The sequence below is a fragment of the Coregonus lavaretus genome, assembly GCF_964263955.1.
Source record: "Coregonus lavaretus genome assembly, chromosome: 36".
NCBI classification, from domain to species: domain Eukaryota; kingdom Metazoa; phylum Chordata; class Actinopteri; order Salmoniformes; family Salmonidae; genus Coregonus; species Coregonus lavaretus.
The window spans coordinates 22,605,411-22,626,758 of record NC_140023.1 but is presented as its reverse complement, the minus strand read 5'-3'; the positions used below and the strand labels follow the sequence as shown (position 1 = coordinate 22,626,758).

The window sequence follows — 21,348 nt, the reverse complement described above, 5'->3', positions numbered from 1 at the left end:
CCTGGGCTATTTGAGCGCTCTGGCACAGTCTTAGACATTGAAGGACTGCTCTTTACTGGTTTGCCTCTTCCATGCCTTAGACGGTCTGAAGGGAAGTTTACATTTGTATTGTATGTTGACATTGGGGTGTCTTGGTAAGGTTTGTCTGACAGTGATTGGCAACAGATGAAAATGTGCAATGGGTTTCATGACACCTGTATGTTGAAGATAATATAATTGACGCACATAGTGCACTTTATATATTGGTCTTATTTCCAGTGTCTGATTCATTTATTGGTATAACGTACTAGCAGGAGGATCCTCGGTGGGGTCTATATAGTTGTCTTCATCATCACTTTCTGGTTTGACGTAGTCTTCCTAAAGAGAGCAGATCATATAATGTCATGAAAAATACGAGGCAAAGAATCTGTCAATATGCTGCCATAAATGTATGACAGATAACATATTTTCATGACAGCAGAAACCAACAAGAATCATTGTTATTACTACACAGTACTTCATCGTCGTCCTGCTGGTTGGGTTTAGGGGGAAGTGATGGTGATGGTCTGGAGGGTTTTGGTGGGCAGATGGGCTTCCTGGGTGGGTCGTTTGGCCTACCATGGCAGCTGTCTGGAAAAAGAAGCAGAATCAGAAACAGGACGTCAGTATTTGCATAACGCAAGAACACACTGTCTTTGTGGCGCACTGTGTCTGTCACAGTCCACTGACTAGTGGCTTTTATCAACACAAAGATCTCTGAGTGGTCTCTCAACAAGCCAAACAATATCTTAGCAATTTCTTTCACTCCTGCAAGAATTTTGAAAATGTATGGTTTATATATTTGTCCTAAACAAACAGATTTTACATTAAATGTGTTGCTTTCGAATAGATACATGTAGATAGAGGCTAGAGTAGTCTTGAATAGCCAGGCATGGTATTCTTAATTTGCTACCTAAAACCTTGGCATGCATGGCTGCATGATGGGTAGTTTTGTGTATGTATGTATGTATGTATGTATGTATGTATGTATGTATGTATGTATGTATGTATGTATGTATGTATGTATGTATGTATGTATGTATGTATGTATGTATGTATGTATGTATGTATGTATGTATGTATGTATGTATGTATGTATGTATGTATGTACAGTACCAGTCAAAGGTTTGGACACACCTACTCATTCAAGGGTTTTTCTTTATTTTTACTATTTTTTACATTGTAGAATAATAGTGAAGAAGTCAAAACTATGAAACAACACATATGGAATCATGTAGTGACCAAAGAAGTGTTAAACAAATCAAAATATATTTTATATTTGAGATTCTTCAAATAGCCACCCTTTGCCTTGATGACAGCTTTGCACACTCTTGGCATTCTCTCAACCAGCTTCACCTGGAATGCATTTCCAACAGTCTTGAAGGAGTTCCCACATATGCTGAGCACTTGTTGGCTGCTTTTCCTTCACTCTGCAGTCCGACTCATCCCAAACCATCTCAATTTGGTTGAGGTTGGGGGATTATGGAGGCTAGGTCATCTGATGCAGCACTCCATCACTCTCCTTCTTGGTAAAATAGCCCTTACACAGCCTGGAGGTGTGTTGGGTCATTGTCCCGTTGAAAAACAAATGATAGTTCCACTAAGCCCAAACCAGATGGGATGGCGTATCGCTGCAGAATGTTGTAGTAGCCATGCTGGTTAGGTGTGCCTTGAATTCAAAATAAATCACAGACAGTGTCATGAGCAAAGCACCCCCACACCATAACACCTCCTCCTCCATGCTTTACGGAGGAAAATACACATGCGGAGATCATCCGTTCACCCACACCGCGTCTCACAAAGACGTCTCACAAAATCTCAAATTTGGACTCCAGACCAAAGGACAAATTTCCACCGGTCTAATGTACATTTCTTGTGTTTCTTGGCCCAAGCAGGTCTCTTCTTCTTATTGGTGTCCTTTAGTAGTGGTTTCTTTGCAGCAATTCGAACCATGAAGGCCTGATTCACACAGTCCCCTCTGAACAGTTTATGTTGAGATGTGTCTGTTACTTGAACTCTGTGAAGCATTTATTTTGGCTGCAATTTCTGATTCTGGTAACTCTAATGAACTTATCCTGCAGCATAGGTAACTCTGGGTCTTCCATTCCTTTGGCGGTCCTCATGAGAGCCAGTTTCATCATAGCGCTTGATGGTTTTTGCGACTGCACTTGAAGAAACTTTCAAAGTTCTTGAAATGTTCCGTATTGACTGACCTTCATGCTTTAAGTAATGATGGACTGTCATTTCTCTTTGCTTATTTGAGCTGTTCTTGCCATAATATGGACTTATACCGAATAGAGCTATCTTCTGTATACCCCCCCCCCCCCCTCCCCCCAAACTTGTCATAGCACAACTGACTCAAACGCATTGAGAAGGAAATAAATTCCACAAATTAACTTTTAAGAAGGCACACCTGTTAATGGAAATGCATTCCAGGTGACTACCTAATGAAGCTGGTTGAGAGAATGCCAGGAGTGTGCAAAGCTGTCATCAAGGCAAAGGGTGGTTATTTGAAGGATCTCAAATATAAAATATATTTTGATTTGTTTAACACTTTTTTGGTTACTACATGATTCCATATGTGTTATTTCATAGTTTTGATATCTTCACTATTATTCTACAATGTAAAAAATAGTAAAAATAAAGAAAAACCCTTGAGTAGGTGTGTCCAAACTTTTGACTGGTAGTGAATGTGTGTGTGTGTGTGTGTGTGTGTGTGTGTGTGAGTGTGTGTGTGTGTGTGTGTGAGAGAGAGAGTTGTAGTAGTTTTGTGTGGTTGTGCATGTGTGTGAGTGCAGTGTAAAGTACTTAAGTAAAAATACTTTAAAGTACTACTTAAGTCGTTTTTTGGGGTATCTGTACTTTACTTTACTATTTATATTTTTGACAACTTTTACTTTTAGTTCACTACATTCCTAAAGAAAATGACTTTTTACTCTATACATTTTCCTTGACACCCAAAAGTACTCGTTACATTTTGAATGCTTAGCAGGACAAATGGTCCAATTCACACACTTATCAAGAGAACATCCCTGGTCATCCCTACTGCCTCTGATCTGGCGGACTCACTAAACACAAATGCTTTGTTTGTAAATGATGTCTGAGTGTTGGTGTGTAACCCTGGCTATCTGTAAATAAAGGCATTTGTGCCGTCTGGTTTGCTTAATATAAGGAATTTTTAACTTTTACTTTTGATACTTAAGTCTATTTTAGCAACTACATTTACTTTTGATACTTAAGTATATTGAAAACCAAATACTTTTAGACTTTTACTCAAGTAGTATTTTACTGGGTGATTTTCACTTTTACTTGAGTCAGTTTTTGTTAAGGTATCTTTACTTTTACTCAAGTATGAGATTTGGGTACTTTCTCCACCACTGTGTGAGTGTGTGTGTGGCAGAGTGGAAGAGTTCTCACCTACGTAGTCCCCCCTGGGGACGCAGACAGACGAGGTAGTGGTGAAGACGCTCTGACTGGGAGGAGGCTCATAGCTGTCATCCTGCTCCTCTTGAGGGTCCTCATAAGTGTCAGTCTCCTGCAACATCATAATATTGTTAAGACGCTCAGCCCCACAGCTTTGTGTGATGTAAAGTGTAAACACTGTAAATCTTCTGACATAAGTCAAATGACTGTGGAAAACAATGTCAGATGCACATTTCTTTTAGAAACATTATAATATTAAGTGTTTTAGAATCAGTAAAGCATGCGGATTGAACTCACAAACTCATTTTCAGACCATTGTTCACCATCCACGTCATCACCTGTATAGATAAGTATCAAATATGAGATGCAAAGTCATTGGAAATTACAGTATTGGGAAGAGATGCATCATAGACTCCAAATCATATTCTGAACATATTGCCACAAAATATTCCTGGTCAATCTGTCCCCAAAAGCGAATTATTCTCACTATTAAATACAGTACTTCAAGGGCCACATTGTGAGACAAGAAGAAAGGTCTTACCTTGATAGTCTCTTACAGGTACTTTTGGAGCTGATTTGTTTTTAAATCTGCAGTACAGAAAGACCAGTTAGGAGTTAAAGTCAAGGTTTTAGAAACAAGAATGGACTTGACCAAGAGTGTAACTTATTTTAGACATTACACTTTGGGCCTGAAGAGTGATTATACACATCAAAAGTACCCCTCTCAGTTATGTCTAGTATCACAACCTGCTCATTCTGAAACCTATGTTATTTATTCATCATCTATCACACTAAATACTTTCCAGTGTTGTGCCAGTGAACGGTCCCTTTTCAAGAAGGGAAAGTGAGAGAAGAGACATCTGTCTTTCTGCTTGTCTATTTTCAGATTGAGGGACTACTTATGTTTTCCTAAAAGTTGAAGAAAGAGGAATAACCAATTTTCACCACAAAAAACATTGAAGAAAATATAGCTGCGAGCAGCAATGAACGGGGTTCACAGGATGACAGAAAGGACACAATATCAGTTAGATAACAAAGCAAGCACTCTATCATGTAGGAACTATCTTCCTTTATGTGCAATCATGAGTCTAAATACTAAATCTGGATTGAATCTGATGTATGGTTCACGAGAAGATGATTTTGAGCATTAGCGTTAAATATGCAAATAATTAGTTGTTAATAGCTTCCTTGTTTTTTGAGATATCAATACCAAATTCAGTGTGGTTCATCTTAGGGACGTCCATGATAGTGTCCATTCAAGTTGATAGACCACTGTGGAGTGGATTTACAGTGGTTTAATTGGACACATAAAATCCAAAAAATATTTTTGATTTGTCAATTATGACACAGGCATCTTTTGACCAACCCCTTAGCATTTCTCAAACTAAGTTAAGACATGTACCATGGGCCTACATTCTACATTTGGTGTCATTTGGTCCTATGGTTCATGAGAAGAAGCATATTAGGTATAGTGTGGCCATCTTTGAACGCATCAACATTATTTTCTCAACTCTTTACGTACTATTGTGATGAGTCCAAAGAACACATTTGGAGTGAATCTGACTTTTAGTCCATGAGAAGATTTTGTATGATTATTTTAAGCATTACCATTACATAGTTTCCTTATTTTTTAAGTGCCAATTTCAATGCCAAACTTAACATGGTCCATCATGTCTTAGATGACCCCAAATGTGGTGTTATTTAGACTTATGGTTCATGAGTAGAAGTTTTTCAAAAGTTTAAAAAAATGTCCAAGATGGGGGAAGCTCTATCCTGATGGACCTTATGGTTCCTTGAGGAAAATTTGTTCAGCATGAGGAAAGACACTTGCATACAGTTTCAAGTCTAGGTCAAACTGGGCAGCAGATATGAGGGTTTAAGTGAGACTGCTTATAACAGCTCCACCTATAGGACAATCGGTGCCATTCTTTTTGACCAAGTTACTCATGGCCTCTAGTTTCTGTGTGCTTAATAAGAAATTTAAGTTACCAATCTATGCTTAAGTTATTTGACCATGTCAGGGGGAAATAATTATCTAAGAATAACAATAGGTTTCACAGCTTTGCTGCTTGAACCCCCAATTATACCATGTGAGTGCACTGCACTCTCAGCTGAACTGAGCTGAATTGAGCTGAGATGTCCATATTTCCAACGGCATACACACCTCTGTTCTTGTTCCCACCTATAGAGATGCAACATGGGCTGGACTCTCATTCCTCTATACTGCATTTCAGATAAATGCCTACCGCTCCAGTCAGTGTAACTACAAATACTGAACTATGGGCACAACTGGTGTCCCTGCTAACTTGTGGGTAACAGAGAATAGTGTTGAGTAATGCTCTCTCTGTATGGAGTGTGTCAAACATTTATTTTAATAGACTGACCTTCTCAGCCTGTTCAGGATACTGCCATCATTCTTCTTGATATCCTGGACCATCTTCTGAAGCTGGCTGGAAGACACGTTTAAAGCTTCTCATTAATGTTATCCTAATATATTAAACAAAAACCATGTAATGTTCATGAACGTAATACAGGACAAAACTATGAATACAATTCGGAAACAATAATAGGTGCTAGACAAAATGTTACAGCTCACACATACTGTATGTTAATACTAGAATATAGCGTGGTCTAAATATATGGATCTGGCCGAGTTTATTGCCGGCTACGGAACACTGAAAATATGTCAACTTCAACATGGAATAAAACCTTTGAGTCAACTTTCCATGTTGACTAGCACTTGGAGGTGAAGATGAACTGTAGTTGTGAGAAAAGTACACACCTATACACACTAGAACGCACTCACTCACTGTAGCCTGCATGCAATTACAGATTGAGAGCATGAGGGAGACAGGTGTGAGACGTGTAATTACAGTAACATCGACATTAGTCAGTCTTCTCTTACCACATTCCCTCTCCCTTTAAAATGTTGCATCACTAGCACTGTTTTTGATTTATGTAACAGCCAGCCAGCGCCTTCATAAAGAAAAAACAATAAACCCATTTGTACTGTTTAACTTAATCTATATGCAACATTGGATACAAATGTTTTTTTTTTTGTGGCCTACAATAAGCTAGAGATAAAAATTGTTGGGTAAATCTATTCTTGTGAGCATGGCAGAAAAAAATTGAACATATATACAGTATTATAAATGGTTGCCACTTCGTGTATATAATTATACTATCTATTTACTGTAGGCATTTCTTTACTTGCCACTATGTCATCTATAGAAAATAGGTCATCATTGAAACATAGCCAGAATTGAAAAAGGTTTGGTTTTGCTCTGATCACAAAGGTTAACATCTTTCCCAGTGTTACAAATACATTGCCCAACATATAAATATGGGTATCTCTTACCGAAGTTTTCCAGTTGCAGGAGCCGTGAACTTGTTAAATGTATCCATATCTTAATGAGGCAATTGACCTGAGAGGCCACCTTCTGCGTCTAGCTACTATCCAGCTCAGTGTTTGCGTTGTGAATGAATTCACCGGCATTGGCTGCCTGCCTAAAATTACTCTACTGAACAAGTCATGCAGCAGTCAGTGATCACAGCCCATGGAAAAAAATAACACCTCTGCAAGAACAATCACTTCTCCTTTCCACTCCATGAGTTTGACCACACTGTAAATGCATTTGTCAACAAGTCTCTATTCAGATACTATGGATAGGTTTAATGAGTTCATGTTACAGGTACAACATGCATTTATATTTTGTCCTTGACATGTCTCACTTCTTCATGATCAATTTGAACAGAATGCTTGGGGGCCCTAAGCGAGATTTGGATTACCCTCTCCCACATGCCCTGTGTGCCCAGTCAGTATTTCGGTCGTGTTTACTACAAGGTTAAGATAGCTGGCTAGACTAACTTACCTAGTTATGACATAACAAGAGGAAAACTGCTGATGCACTAACAAATTTAGAAATGGCACCTTTTGTATTCTACTATTCTAGCTCTCAACTGAGTTAAAAAATAAAATAATGGTTGGGGCCCCATAGTGGCCGTTTGTGTCGCTTATTGGCTGGGCCAGCCCTGACATAACCTGGGTTTATGGACATGGAAACAGTAGACTGTAGTAGATGATAACACATTGAGGTTGATGTCTTTCTTGAATTAGGCTACCTATAAGTGAGACCTATACGAACTCACTGTTGGTCATGATATGCTTATTACTAGCCCAGTGTGGTTTTATTTAGGGCAGGGGTGTCAAACTAATTTAGCCCCCGGGGCCGCATTCGGTCTTCCACGAGGTCCGGAGGCCCGCACTGAAAATGTGTTGTATTTCCTCACTGTTAAAATGTGCAAAAATGTGTCCTTATGAGCAATATGGACACAGTCAAGAAACTGTATGAATGTAGGTCCTCTGTAGCTCAGCTGGTAGAGCACGGCGCTTTTAACGCCAAGGTAGTGGGTTCGATCCCCGGGACCACCCATACACAAAAAATGTATGCACGCATGACTGTAAGTCGCTTTGGATAAAAGCGTCTGCTAAATGGCATATTATTATTATTATAGGTCCATTATCATTTCTACACATTTTTGATTTGGTTCGCCCCCCCCAAAATGTTTTCTTTTTCTAAAATGTAATCAAACCACCCGCGGGCCAGATTGGACCCCCTTGTGGGCCGCAGGATGTGTGTTTGACCCCCCTGATTTAGAGACTGGTGTGGGAGGGAGTTTGTAACTTGTAATGGCTGGCTTTTAACTTACTTTTGAAAGTTGTAATAGTGGAATGCACAAGGTGCGATTTCGAAATTGGGTAGTGGATCATCGGATTTCCTCTTTTCATGTCAGTCATTGCATACCTTAGAGAGCTATTTATAACTTGTCAGAAATGTCCAGATCAACTAGCCCATATCAGCAAACGTTTTTTAGCTAGGTTTTTTTTAGCTCATATATTTTGTTGAAATGTTTGTCACTCAAATATCACATGAATAAACATTAGACATGGCAAAATGTATAGAATTGCAAGACAATTAGGCTTAAAACTGCAAAATGTTCACTGCACCCCATGACAAAATTTGTAAAATTGCAGGAAATAAGCTTTAAACCTGCAAAATCTTATCTCCGCCAACAAGAGTTCCCCAATGCTGGAAGGGGGGGCTTGAGTGAAAAAGTTTGGGAACCCCTGATCTGAAGTACCACAAGGGCCCACAGAGTTATCTTATCTGTTCTTACAGTTAATAATAGGAGGGAGTGAATATGATGACAATTCTGTTTTCTGTGTCATTGGGACTGACACAATAACATTCCCACCACACAACAACTTGGCAGTTTATAAAGAGAAATATCGCCCCCTGCTGTGAACATCCTTTGATCAGCCAGCACAGTAAACAGAGAGGGGAGCCTTCACTGACATTAGTCTTTTGAATTATCTAAGAAACTGCGGTGAACCAACTGCAATTACTCTAGAGATGGAAACACCCAATGGTTGCTAAAATACTGAGTGAACATTCCCCAAAGCCACTGTTCAAAAGTTGAACAGATTGCCTGATGCTTTCTCTGTACAATATACAGTCTGTTGGACATTAGGGGATATTTTCAATAAGGGTTCTAGTCAGGGTTTAAGCATTGTTATTACATGGTATTAGGCTCAATTTACAGTGGAACATATGTGTGATTGAACTTGCAAATTGCATGGGTTGACAGTGCACTGTAGGCTACTGTATTAATGATAAAAGTCAAATAGCTCATGTTCCTATTTTCAGGGGGTTGAATTGTTAGACTGTTCTGTTTCTGTTTGTGGGGTAATGTGTTCTGTCAAATGTGTGATAATATGAACATTGAACCTGTTCGTGACCTCTTATACAAGCCTACCCACTAGCCACAAGCCTACCCATATGAGCAGAAATTAGACATAGCCTATAGTACACTATTGTTAATCCTAAGCAAGTACGGTTTCTGTTTATGATTTACATACCTTGTCAGTTGACTCATGTTTCTTATTCAGTAGAGTAGCTATCTCTAGAGCTGTGGTTAGTTTTCCAGGAAGTGTATTGACAATATTAACTACATTATTTCAACACTAGTAGATCCTAATCAGTAGGGGAGCCCATTTTACATTTACCTCTAAAGCTCTGGCTCCCTAATAATCCATCTGATTCCTCATCAGATATCAAACAAACTAAACAATAGAACAACAATAGAAAGACTGAAACAAGGCAAGGCAATCATGAACGCGTATGAGGCTCAATTCTGGAATTGCTTATGCAACTTCCTAATTGCAAAAGCTTATGTTTAACCACATGAAAACGGGAACTCATAAGGAAAGAGTTCACAATAAATGTATTAGCCTACTAAAATAGACTGAACATTTTCACCTCAGAGGGACAAACGTGTGTTGAGAGAGGCACACACGCACGTGCGCGCACACACACACACACACACACACACACACACCTGCTTTGCAGTGCTCTCTTGGTACTCACCTCAAAGGCCTCAGCTATCTGCTGTGTTCACATGAGGGAAGAACACGAGAGAGGAGCACAGAGAGAGTAGTATGTGAGAGAAATAGAAGAGAGGGTTACTCACGGTTGGTGGATGAGGCTGAACCTGCTCATGTCACTGTCAGACAGATTCTGTCAAAGTAAGAGAAGCAGAAAAATACAAGATAAGTAGAAGATTTTTACAAATCTGTGTGTTCTTTACAAGTTGTCTGTTTCATACTGTAACTGAATGGTTCTTATGTTGGGTTTTGCTAAATAACATTACAATCTGTAATTACAGTACAATGTTGCTCCAGTTATGGAATGTATCACTTTGTAACGTACACTAGATGGCAGCATGATGCTAAAACAGCCAAAAGCCTTTGAAGCCTGCTTTTAATATGACAATGATTGTTATTTTATTGCCCTACTTGTGTGCCCTTGATCCGGTGCAGATTACAATCAATCTTATTTTGTCCCTAATTTGATTACTAAATATATCATTCCAGTGCCTTGTGACGTTACCTTTGAAAAAAATTACAATTATATTTCTGAATGTCTACTCACGTCCCTCAATAAATTGTATTTTCATGGTTCTCTTTGAAGGGAAGCAGTTGCCCTGAATTCCAAAGTAAAATTACACAAAATATAAGATATGCTCTAAATCCTGCTAAATTATGTATTTCTCTCTTCATTCATAATTGATTGCTTCAGGGTCCTCCTTTGGTCTCACACTCTCCCCTTTCTTGTTATCCCTTGCTTGTATTGGGTTGAATTGATTTTCAGCATAATTAACTTTAGTAAGCAGGTTCATGATTGAATAATCTGTAAATCAGTCAGATTACTTAATATGAAAGAGGCATCACCTTCCTCACAGAGAAACATACATTTACATTTTAGTCATTTAGCAACTTACAGTTAGTGAGTGCATACATTTAAATTTTTTGTTTTTCATACAGGCCCCCCATGGGAATCGAACCCACAACCCTGGCGTTGCAAGCGCCATGCTCTACCAACTGAGCTACACAGACCCCCACGCACATCAAGGTGCACACTTGATAATTTAACTTGCTAATAGGAGGAAAAACGTCTCCACCTTTATGACACTGAATAAAATATCAAATATTTCGCCTGAGTGCCTTTTCATATGCTGCTCCCTGATTGAATTATTTATGGCAAGTTTCTCCCGGTGTTTGAATGAAACACAAAAGGCCTATGCCCTGCAACCACTCCTGCATATTGAAGACCAGCAGTCCCCACTACTAGGTTCTGAAGACTTGTTTGAAATCTAAATCAGCTCGAGGAAAGAGAGAGAGGTGGAACCACAGTCTGACCCAGCCTGCCATCCCCTAAAATCAACATAGCATCTCAACTTTTTTCATTTAGCACTCTGCCAAGGAAATACGGGAGGATCTCAGACCTCAATGATAGTGTTGTTATCTCCCTCTGTTACAAGACACTTGCCTTCTCTCCAACCAGATCTCCCATGCCTCACATACTAAAATACCCCTCTGCTGAGTGAAGTAAGGCACTCCACATCACCACCATATAAAGTACAGCGAGGAATTTTGAACTGCTACAGCTTCAAACACCATCCAGGACTCGCTACTACCCACACATGGTGTGGAAAGACTGACCCTCTGCCGTCCTGCCCTCTGTTGTGCCTGTGGAGATATGATGATATGTCATTTGGGAAACATGAGAGAAAAGACCTGCTCACTTTCTAAGAGCTGCATGCACAGCCAGCCATAATATGTCAATATGTCATATTATGGTTAAGGCTATAAATACCACATGAATATGCAAATCCATCTAAAGGCACCCTCAGCACCAGCACAGGCTGACACACAGAGGTCATGCAGCACGACAAACGCAGGTCCTCTCTGCCCTCTTTACAGTGGTTTCTATATAGCACCAAAAAGGGATAGGCTATCAATATGAGCCAAAGAACCCTTATTTGGAACTATATAGAACCATTTTCTTTTAAGTGTGTAGCATGACACTCTTCAACAGCTCCTAGCAACCTGTTAGCAACATGGACATGGGTCTTTCTATAAATAATGGGACCAATGTGTGAGATTGGGATACACATTTCAAAATAATTTGAAACAAAAACATGTTTTATGCAGTTCAACATTGTACTTTGAGGAATAAAAGTGAATATATGCAAATTGGCCCATAACTCCGCCTATACAACAACATAGGCCTAGGACTGACTAGACATCCTTTAAGCAGGGTTCATACAGACATTGGCAAGTCAAATTCAAGGACTTTCAGGGAATCTTTCAAGCACTTATTTGTAATCTTCAAGGACCTCATTGTTATACAATTGTTTGTATAATTTATATAATTGTGCATACAGTACAGGGCCTAATATAGAACCCCTCTCCCCCAAAACATCATGCAAAAAGTGTCAAATAAAAAGTAGGCCATTACCACTTTAACAATAATGCATTTTTTAGGCCTTGATATTTAATGATTATGACATTCTAAAATATGTGTGAATAATGTGGACCTTTGCCTGACTAAATAGATTGGATGCATGCAATGGTGATTTTTCTGTAGCCTATGACACACATAATAAACACATGAATAGCTGTGGCATTAATCTCACCATTGATGTTTTACAATGAGAGAGTTAGCAAAAAACAGGTTCCTTTTTTAATGGAAGGATTTGTATGAATGCCAAGTTGAAGCCAACATTAGATGTTGGCGTCCTCATAATAAATCACATCAAATCAAATCAAATGTTATTTGTCACAATGCGCCGAATACAACAGTGAAATGCTTACTTACAAGCCCTTAACCAACAATGCAGTTTTTAGAAAAATAAGTGTTAAGAAAGTATTTGCTAAAATAAACTGAAGTAAAAAAAAAAAAAATGCTAACAAAAAAAGAAGAAAAATAGAAAGATAAAAAATAATTAAAGGGCAACAATAAAATAACAGTAACGAGGCTATATACAGGGGGTACCGGTACAGAGTCAATGTGCGGGGGCACAGGTTAGTCGAGGTAATTGAGGTAATATGTACATGTAGGTAGAGGTAAAGTGAATATATATAGATAATAAACAGAGAGCAGCAGCAGCGGGTCAATGCAAATAGTCTGGGTAGCCATTTGATTAGCTGTTCAGGAGTCTTATGGCTTGTGGGTAGAAGCTGTTAAGAAGCCTTTTGGACCTAGATTTGGTGCTCTGGTATCACTTGCCGTGCGGTAGCAGAGAGAACAGTCTATGACTAGGGTGGGTGGAGTCTTTGGCAATTTTTAGGGCCTTCCTCTGACACCGCCTGGTATAGAGGTCCTGGATGGCAGGAAGCTTAGCCCCAGTGATGTACTGGGCCGTACGCACTACCCTCTGTAGTGCCTTGCGGTCGGAGGCCGAGCAGTTGCCATACCAGGTGGTGATGATCTCAATGGTGCAGCTGTATAACTTTTTGAGGATCTTATCAGTCTCCTGAGGGGAATAGGCATTGTCGTACCCTCTTCATGACTGTCTTGGTGTGTTTGGACCATGATAGTTCGTTGGTGATGTGGACACCAAGGAACTTGAAGCTCTCAACCTGCTCCACTACAGCCCCGTCCATGAGAATGGGGGCGTGCTCGGCCGTCCTTTTCCTGTAGTCCACAATCATCTCCTTTGTCTTGATCACGTTGTTATCCTGGCACCACACTGCCAGGTCTCTGACCTCCTCCCTATAGGCTGTCTCATCGTTGTTGGTGATCAGGCCTACCACCGTTGTGTCGTCGGCAAACTTAATGATGGTGTTGGAGTCGTGCTTGGCCATGCAGTCATGGGTGAACAGGGAGTACAGGAGGGGACTGAGAACGCACCCCTGAGGGGCCCCCGTGTTGAGGATCAGTGTGGCAGATGTGTTGTTACCTACCCTTAACACCTGGGGGTGGCCCGTCAGGAAGTCCAGGATCCAGTTGCAGAGGGAGGTGTTTAATCCCAGGGTCCTTAGCTTAGTGATGAGCTTTGAGGGCACTATGGTGTTGAACGCTGAGCTGTAGCCAATGAATAGCATTCTCACGTAAGTGTTCCTTTTGTCCAGGTGGGAAAGGGCAGTGTAGAGTGCAATAGAAATTGCATCATCTGTGGATCTGTTGGGGCGGTATGCAAATAGGAGTGGGTCTAGGGTTTCTGGGATAATGGTGTTGATGTGAGTCATGCCCAGCCTTTCAAAGCACTTCATGGCTACAGACGTGAGTGCTACGGGTCGGTAGTCATTTAGGCAGGTTACCTTGGTGTTCATGGGCACAGGGACTATGGTGGTCTGCTTGAAACATGTTGGTATTACAGACTCGGGAGAGGTTGAAAATGTCAGTGAAGACACTTGCCAGTTGGTCAGCGCATGCTCGGAGTACACGTCCTGGTAATCCATCTAGCCCTGTGGCCTTGTGAATGTTGACCTGTTTAAAGGTCTTACTCACATCAGCTATGGAGAGTGATCACACAGTCGTCCGGAACAGCTGGTGCTCTCATGCATGCTTCAGTGTTGCTTGCCTCGAAGCACGCATAGAAGTAATTTCGCTCGTCTGGTAGGCTCGTGTCACTGGGCAGCTCACGGCTATGCTTCCCTTTGTTGTCCTTAATAGTTTGCAAGCCCTGCTATATCCGACAAGTGTCGGAGCCGGTGTAGAAGCATTCAATCTTAGTCCTGTATTGATGCTTTGCCTGTTTGATGGTTCGTCGGAGGGCATAGCGGTATTTCTTATAAGCGTCCAGGTTAGAGTCCCGCTCCTTGAAAGCGGCAGCTCTACCCTTTAGCTCAGTGCGGATGTTGCCTGTAATCCATGGCTTCTGGTTGGGGTATGTACGTACGGTCACTGTGGGGACGACGTCATCGAAGCACTTATTGATGAAGCCAGTGACTGATGTGGTGTACTCCTCAATGCCATTGGAACATATTCCAGTTTGTGCTAGCAAAACAGTCCTGTAGCTTAGCATCTGCATCATAACCTCAAGAGTAGCGCAACACCCTTCAATTGAAGTGCCGGGAAACAAATGAAAGTGGCCACATCTCTCACAAAAACGGATCAAAAATGAAATCAAACATAACTGTAAGGGAGCAGGAGAATGTATAAATAGGCTACACTAATTACAAGGAAATTGAGAAAATGTCTGATTTTCTAGGTAGGCCTATTCCATGAGCCTACTTGAAATTCTGAGATTCAAGTTCAAGTAGAATACTACTTCAATTCCGTTATATTGTTTAAAATTGCAGGTGTAACATGGAAAACAACATGTATTTGTCATGTTATTTTATTACCATATCAAGGGCCTGATCACCGACGGCAACGAGACAGCCTAAAGGGAGGAGGTTAGAACCCTGGCAGAGTGGTACCAGGAAAACAGCCTCTCCCTCAATGTCAGCAAAACCAAGGAGCTGACCGTGGACTACATAAAACAGGGGGGAGCACGCCCCTATTGTCATCGACAATGGAGAGGATCAAAAGCTTCAAGTTCCTCAGCGTGCACTTAACAGACTTGACATGGTCCAATCACAGCACCACTGACGAATAGTAATTTGATTGGATTTGCACTGTTTACAATAACAGGGTGAACCATTGTCATAATAGCAGTAGAGAATCATCTTGATCACAAACTAGCTCCAAAGCTAGTTTAGTGTTTTTAGTCTGTACACTGAATGGGAAAACGGATACTAGGGCAGTGATTGGGGATTATTTGTCTGTCTCATTTTGAGTTTCATCCTCAGAGCTTCAGAGCTTGAATATGGCAAGTTGGCATTACAGAGAGTGCTGCAAACTATGAAGCTTGAAAAAAAATGGGGTTACTAGAGTCTTAGCTGATCCCAGGTGTTCTGACTAGATCAATAAATGCCAGATCAATCAATACATGTAGACCTATGTGCATGCTTTAGATCTGGTCTGGTAACTCTCACATCAAAAGTGAATCCTTTGAAACATTCATGACTTTGATTGATTCACCTTGAAATCCCCATTGCCCTTATTTAGGGGAGTTAAAACTAGCTTGGAGGCATGGATGGACAACTTGAAAGTAAATGTTCAGCTTGTCAAAATCCCTCATACGTAGTATGGCTGTGGCATCCTACCTCCAAATGAAAGCTGTGCAGAGTCACTGAATAATGCATAGAAAACTAGATAGTAAAGCTCACATAACAAAATCCTTAGATGACAAGAACTCCTTAGTCATTGCCATGACGTATGAGTTTTCAGCATGTTACCTAGACAAGCAGCTCTCCCAGAATGCAGAGCACGTGAATAAATCATTCACACATTTAAACAGGTAAATCCTTAACTAGCAGCGGAAATAGGCTACACTTTAACGGTATTGCACACTTTACATTACAATAGCCAATACTTAACTTGTTAATGAAAACAAAGACATCATTGTATTAACATTAGCGTTTCTCATATAAAATGAAAACACAGGTGAAACCAAATAAAGAGGCCTACCTAGAACCTTGTTCAACAGCAGTGGTGAGTAGGCCTAGTTGGTGATACCAAACAAAAGCCCAAATGGTCAATATTTATAAATAGCTAAATTATAATGGTAACCAGACTCTGGCGTTTGTGTTCACTCAATGTAGGCTATAAAGCACAGTGTTTGATGGGACTAGCGATAGCATATAGCAAGAAATGTTTGTACAATACAATCGTCTGTTAATGTGGTGAGAAATGGGGGGAATGTCCCACAATGTTACTACATACTGTAGTGCTGTGGCATTCTCAAAGTGGAAGTTAATTTGAGGCCTCACTATTTATGTCATTCTGGGAAGTAAAGGTGGAGATTTTTTAAAACTAATAATGGGTCACTTCCTGTAAAGTTTCCACAGACTGTCAACTTTTGACTATTGCTTTACCCTGTCTCATATGCTCAGCATACTGCTGGGAATTCCAATATGGCCGTTATGCATTTCGAAAGGATTGGACGTTTTTGTCTTGCAAATCTCATGTTTACCAACGATGTTGAAAACCTGTCAGATTTTGTCTCCCCTAAATGAACAATACCAGTTAATTAACAAGGATTTAGTGAAAATGGATAAATAAGGTCCACTAATTTCAGCAATCTATGGCTGAAAGTAGCATTAGGAAATTGTAATTATTGCACTCCGTTCAAGGCCATAATTGCTGTACGAATTGGAAGGGAATTTAGAGTCCATGTCCATTGTCTGCTCTCACATCTTTAGAAAACCAAACTGAATTTGTCCATAAGCCAAAAGTTATTATGTACCTTTTGATATCAAATTATGTGTGTTTGTTGTGGTTTGGTGATAAAATGTTGTGGTAGTATTGGTAGTAGTATTCAGGTAATATTGAGAGAGTGTATAAAAAAATAACTTACCATAAACCTCTGCCCATCAATCCTCATTCTTTTAACAGTTGCAGCACATTCGTGCATTTGATTCTGAAAGCAGTATGACATACATCCTAATGATTAACACATCATTTGCTGTGGTTTGGTGAATTAATTCAGTTGCATACAATAATGTGGTTGTTCTTTACTCATTGGTGTAACTAGGAGTACCTTCCCAAAATAAACACACACACAGTTCCTTTGGGATACCACAGAGATAATTTCTCCTCCCACTCACCTGGCACAGTAAGCTGGCCACCTGAGCTGAACTCCAGTCCTCACACCGCTCCCTGGTCGGCAGGTTCATCACTGTCACCACCAAAGGGAGATCTGAAGTCCAGGCTCTAATGGGAAGTGTGGACTGACCTCTTTCTCGCACCACGACTACACTACAGCACTCAAGTCCCACATCAGGAAGTGGACTAGGGGGAGGAGGGGAGGTCATCTCTCACTGGGGCTGGCCATTCTCTCGCTCTCTCGCTCTCTATCTCTCTCTCTTTCTCTCTCGTGCTCTAAAAAAGTAATATTTTTGAAACAAATTTCACTTAATCTGCAGGGAGAAAATGGGAAATAAAAGCTTCCTCAAAGTCAAAGTGAGAAATTACTTTTGAAAGTGAACTTTTATTAGCTACATGACACAATATTGCATGACAACGTTCTCCGTTTTACAGATGAGGCTGACCTCATTTATATTTAGCCAACCTGTATGTGTCTAAAAGTGTCATGTTTCACTTCAACAGAAACTTCATAATGACAGCCCACTCAGTGTCTGACACCACAGCCCTTGTCACCAAAAGACAAAGCAGAAGAAACACTCTCCAAACTCCATTACAATTGACAACAACAACCTTGCTGTTTTTTGCTCAACAATCAGTCACTTTCAATACAGCTGAAAAAAACTAAGCAATATCTTTCAGTGAGACAATTATGTAGGGGGTAGGGGGAAGGCTTATTGTTGTAACATCTCCAATATATAATACACATAAAAATGGAATGAAATAATTGATTCAGGTCATATAATTTAATTAGACAAAGCCTGGCCTGTGACACTACTTAACCCTCAAGTATCAGGCAAATGAAAGTTCCAATGTGGCTTGAATACATTCCGTCAGGTGGACAGGCTGGTAGCCCCATTGGTGGGTTCACTCTGATCAAGGCATGCTTGCTTAAGTGAAACATTAACCACTGTGCTGGGTCACCACATGCATTGACATCCACTGGTGTGTTTTATGTATTTTGTTTAGAGCTCTTTACATTCAGATATTATTATGTGGTAACAGATACTGTAATATATGCTATTGCACATACATTATATATACAAAAGTATGTGGACACCCCTTCAAATTAGTGGATTCGGCTATTTCAGCCACACCGTTGCTGACAGCTCTATAAAATCGAGCGCACCGCCATGCAATCTCCATAGACAAACATTGGCAGTAGAATGGCCTTACTGAAGAGCTCAGTGACTTTCAACGTGGCACCGTCATAGGAGGCCACCTTTCCAACAAGTCAGTTCGTAAAATTTCTGCCCTGCTAGAGCTGCCCCGGTCAACTGTAAGTGCTGTCATTGTGAAGTGGAAACTTCTAGGAGCATTAATGGCTCTGCCGCGAAGTGGTAGGCCACACAAGCTCACAGAACAGGACCACTGAGTGCTGAAGCATGTAAAAATCGTCTGTCCTCAGTTTCAACACTCACTACCGAGTACCAAACTGCCTCTGGAAGCAACGTCATCACAAGAACTGTTCATCGGGAACTTCATGAAATGGGTTTTCATGGCTGAGCAGCCGCACACAAGCCTAAGATCACCATATGCAATGCCAAGCGTCAGCTGGAGTGGTGTAAGGCTCGCCGCCATTGGAATCTGGAGCAGTGGAAACGTGTTCACTGGCGTGATGAGTCACGCTTCACCATCTGGCAGTCCGACGGACAAATCTGGTTTTGGCGGATGCCAGGAGAACGCTTCCTGCCCTAATGAATAGTGCCAATTGTAAAGTTTGGTGGAGGAGGAATAATGGCCTGGGGCTATTTTTCATGGTTCGGGCTAGGCCTCTTTGTTCCAGTGAAGGGAAATCTTAACGCTACAGCATACAATGACATTCTAGACAATTCTGTGCTTCCAACTTTGTGGCAACAGTTTGGGGAAGGCCCTTTCCTGTTTCAGCATGACAATGCCCCTGTGCACAAAGCGAGGTCAATACAGAAATGGTTTGTCGAGATCGGTGTGGAAGAACTTGACTGGCCTGCACAGAGCCCTGACCTCAACCCCATCGAACACCTTTGGGATGAATTGGAATGCCGACTGCGAGCCAGGCCTAATTGCCAAACATCAGTGCCCGACCTCACTAATGCTCTTCTGGCTGAATGGAAGCAAGTCCCTGCAGCAATGTTCCAACATCTAGTGGAAAGCCTTCCAAGAAGAGTGGAGGCTGTTATAGCAGCAAAGGGGGGACCAACTCCATATTAATTCTCATGATTTTGGAATGAGATGTTCGACAAGCTTACTTTTGGTAATATAGTGTATTTACAATATTGCAAATCAGTAAATACTTATGTAACATGCGTTACAGTGAAAGTTTGAAGTGAAAATGAAATTAAACATTGCTCCTAAAATAAATTATGAAACTGTGTTTTTATCTCAATATCAAATCATCTTTGGGTAACAATTAAGTACCTTACTGTGATTAATTTCTGTTAAAATGGTCAAAAATCAAAAGAAAAAAAATCATAGCAAAGAACAATTTCTCAAGCAAGAATTTTGCTAAGACTATCTTGGAATGGTCTGAGTGGGGAGGGGAAAACTGAAAACTAGCTGGAACAGTAAGCTGGCCAACTGAGCTGAACTCCAGTCCTCACAATGCTCCCTGGTCGGCAGGTTCATCACTGTCACCACCAAAGGAGATCTGAAGTCCAGGCTCTAATGGGAAGTGTGGACTGACCTCTTTCTCGCACGATGACTCCACTACAGCACTCAAGTCCCACATCAGAAAGTGGACTAGGGGGAGGAGGAGAGGTCATCTCTCACTGGGGCTGGCCATTCTTTCGCTCTCTCGCTCTCTAGGTCTCTCTCTTTCTCTCGTGCTCTAAGAAAGTAATTTTTCTGAAACAAATTTCAGGGAGAAAATGGAAAATAAAAGCTTCCTCAAAGTCAAAGTGAGAAATTACTTTTGAAAGTGGACTTTTATTAGCTACATGACATAATATTGTATGACAATGTTCTCCGTTTTACAGATGAGGCTGACCTCATTTATATTTAGCCAACCTGTATGTGTCTAAAAGTGTCATGTTTCACTTCAACAGAAACTTCATAATGACAGCCCACTCAGTGTCTGACACCACAGCCCTTGTCACCAAAAGACAAAGCAGAATAAACACTCTCCAAACTCCATTACAATTGACAACAACAACCTTGCTGTTTTTTGCTCAACAATCAGTCACTTTCAACACAGCTGAAAAAAACTAAGCAATTTCTTTCAGTGAGACAATTATGTAGGGGGTAGGGGGAAGGCTTATTGTTGTAACATCTCCAATATATAATACACATAAAAATGGAATGAAATAATTGATTCAGGTCATATAATTTAATTACCAACATATTCATTGTGAGTCAGATGAGAACGAAGAGTAATCGTTGAAATCTGACAGGAGCTGGGTGTGAACTGTGAATGTGCCGGCTGAGTCTTTGCAAGTGTATGTGTATTTCATCAGGTCACACTGTTGGACTTGGGCCAGCAAGGCACACAGCTGAGCGATCATGAGGGAAGTGGGCAGACAATTAGACAAAGCAGGGCCTGTGACACTACTTAACCCTCAAGCATCAGGCTAATGAGAGTTGTAATGTGGCTTGAATACATTCCGTCAGGTGGACAGGCTGGTAGCCCCATTGGTGGGTTCACTCTGATCAAGGCATGCTTGCTTAAGTGAAACATTAAACACTGTGCTGGGTCACCACATGCCTTGACATCCACTGGTGTGTTTTATGTATTTTGTTTAGAGCTCTTTACATTCAGATATTATTATGTGGTAACAGATACCGTAATATATGCTATTGCACATACACTATATATACAAAAGTATGTGGACACCCCTTCAAATTAGTGGATTCGGCTATTTCAGCCACACCAGTTGCTGACAGCTCTATAAAA

General features: G+C 40.7%; 1 protein-coding gene across 4 annotated transcripts in view; it reads right to left on the bottom strand.

The window, feature by feature from the left end:
• LOC311110865 (B-cell linker protein-like) overlaps nt 1-17,571 on the bottom strand; it is a 29,585-nt gene extending 12,014 nt beyond the window's left edge. For 2 of the 4 annotated variants that reach the window (XM_084153461.1, XM_084153462.1), the window contains exons 1-10: nt 17,444-17,571; nt 17,194-17,256; nt 9,973-10,019; nt 5,826-5,891; nt 3,983-4,029; nt 3,739-3,779; nt 3,436-3,553; nt 497-609; nt 288-357; nt 2-85 (exon numbers count right to left, since the gene is read on the bottom strand). In XM_084153461.1, the coding sequence (XP_084009587.1) occupies nt 2-85; nt 288-357; nt 497-609; nt 3,436-3,553; nt 3,739-3,779; nt 3,983-4,029; nt 5,826-5,891; nt 9,973-10,019; nt 17,194-17,256; nt 17,444-17,512 (718 nt within the window). In that variant the 5' untranslated portion in view covers nt 17,513-17,571. Of the gene's footprint in view, nt 1; nt 86-287; nt 358-496; nt 610-3,435; nt 3,554-3,738; nt 3,780-3,982; nt 4,030-5,825; nt 5,892-6,799; nt 7,017-9,972; nt 10,020-17,193; nt 17,257-17,443 lie in introns of those variants that run through there. The other 2 variants (XM_084153464.1, XM_084153463.1) reach the window with 2 other exon arrangements.
• Nucleotides 17,572-21,348: the final 3,777 nt, after the last annotated feature.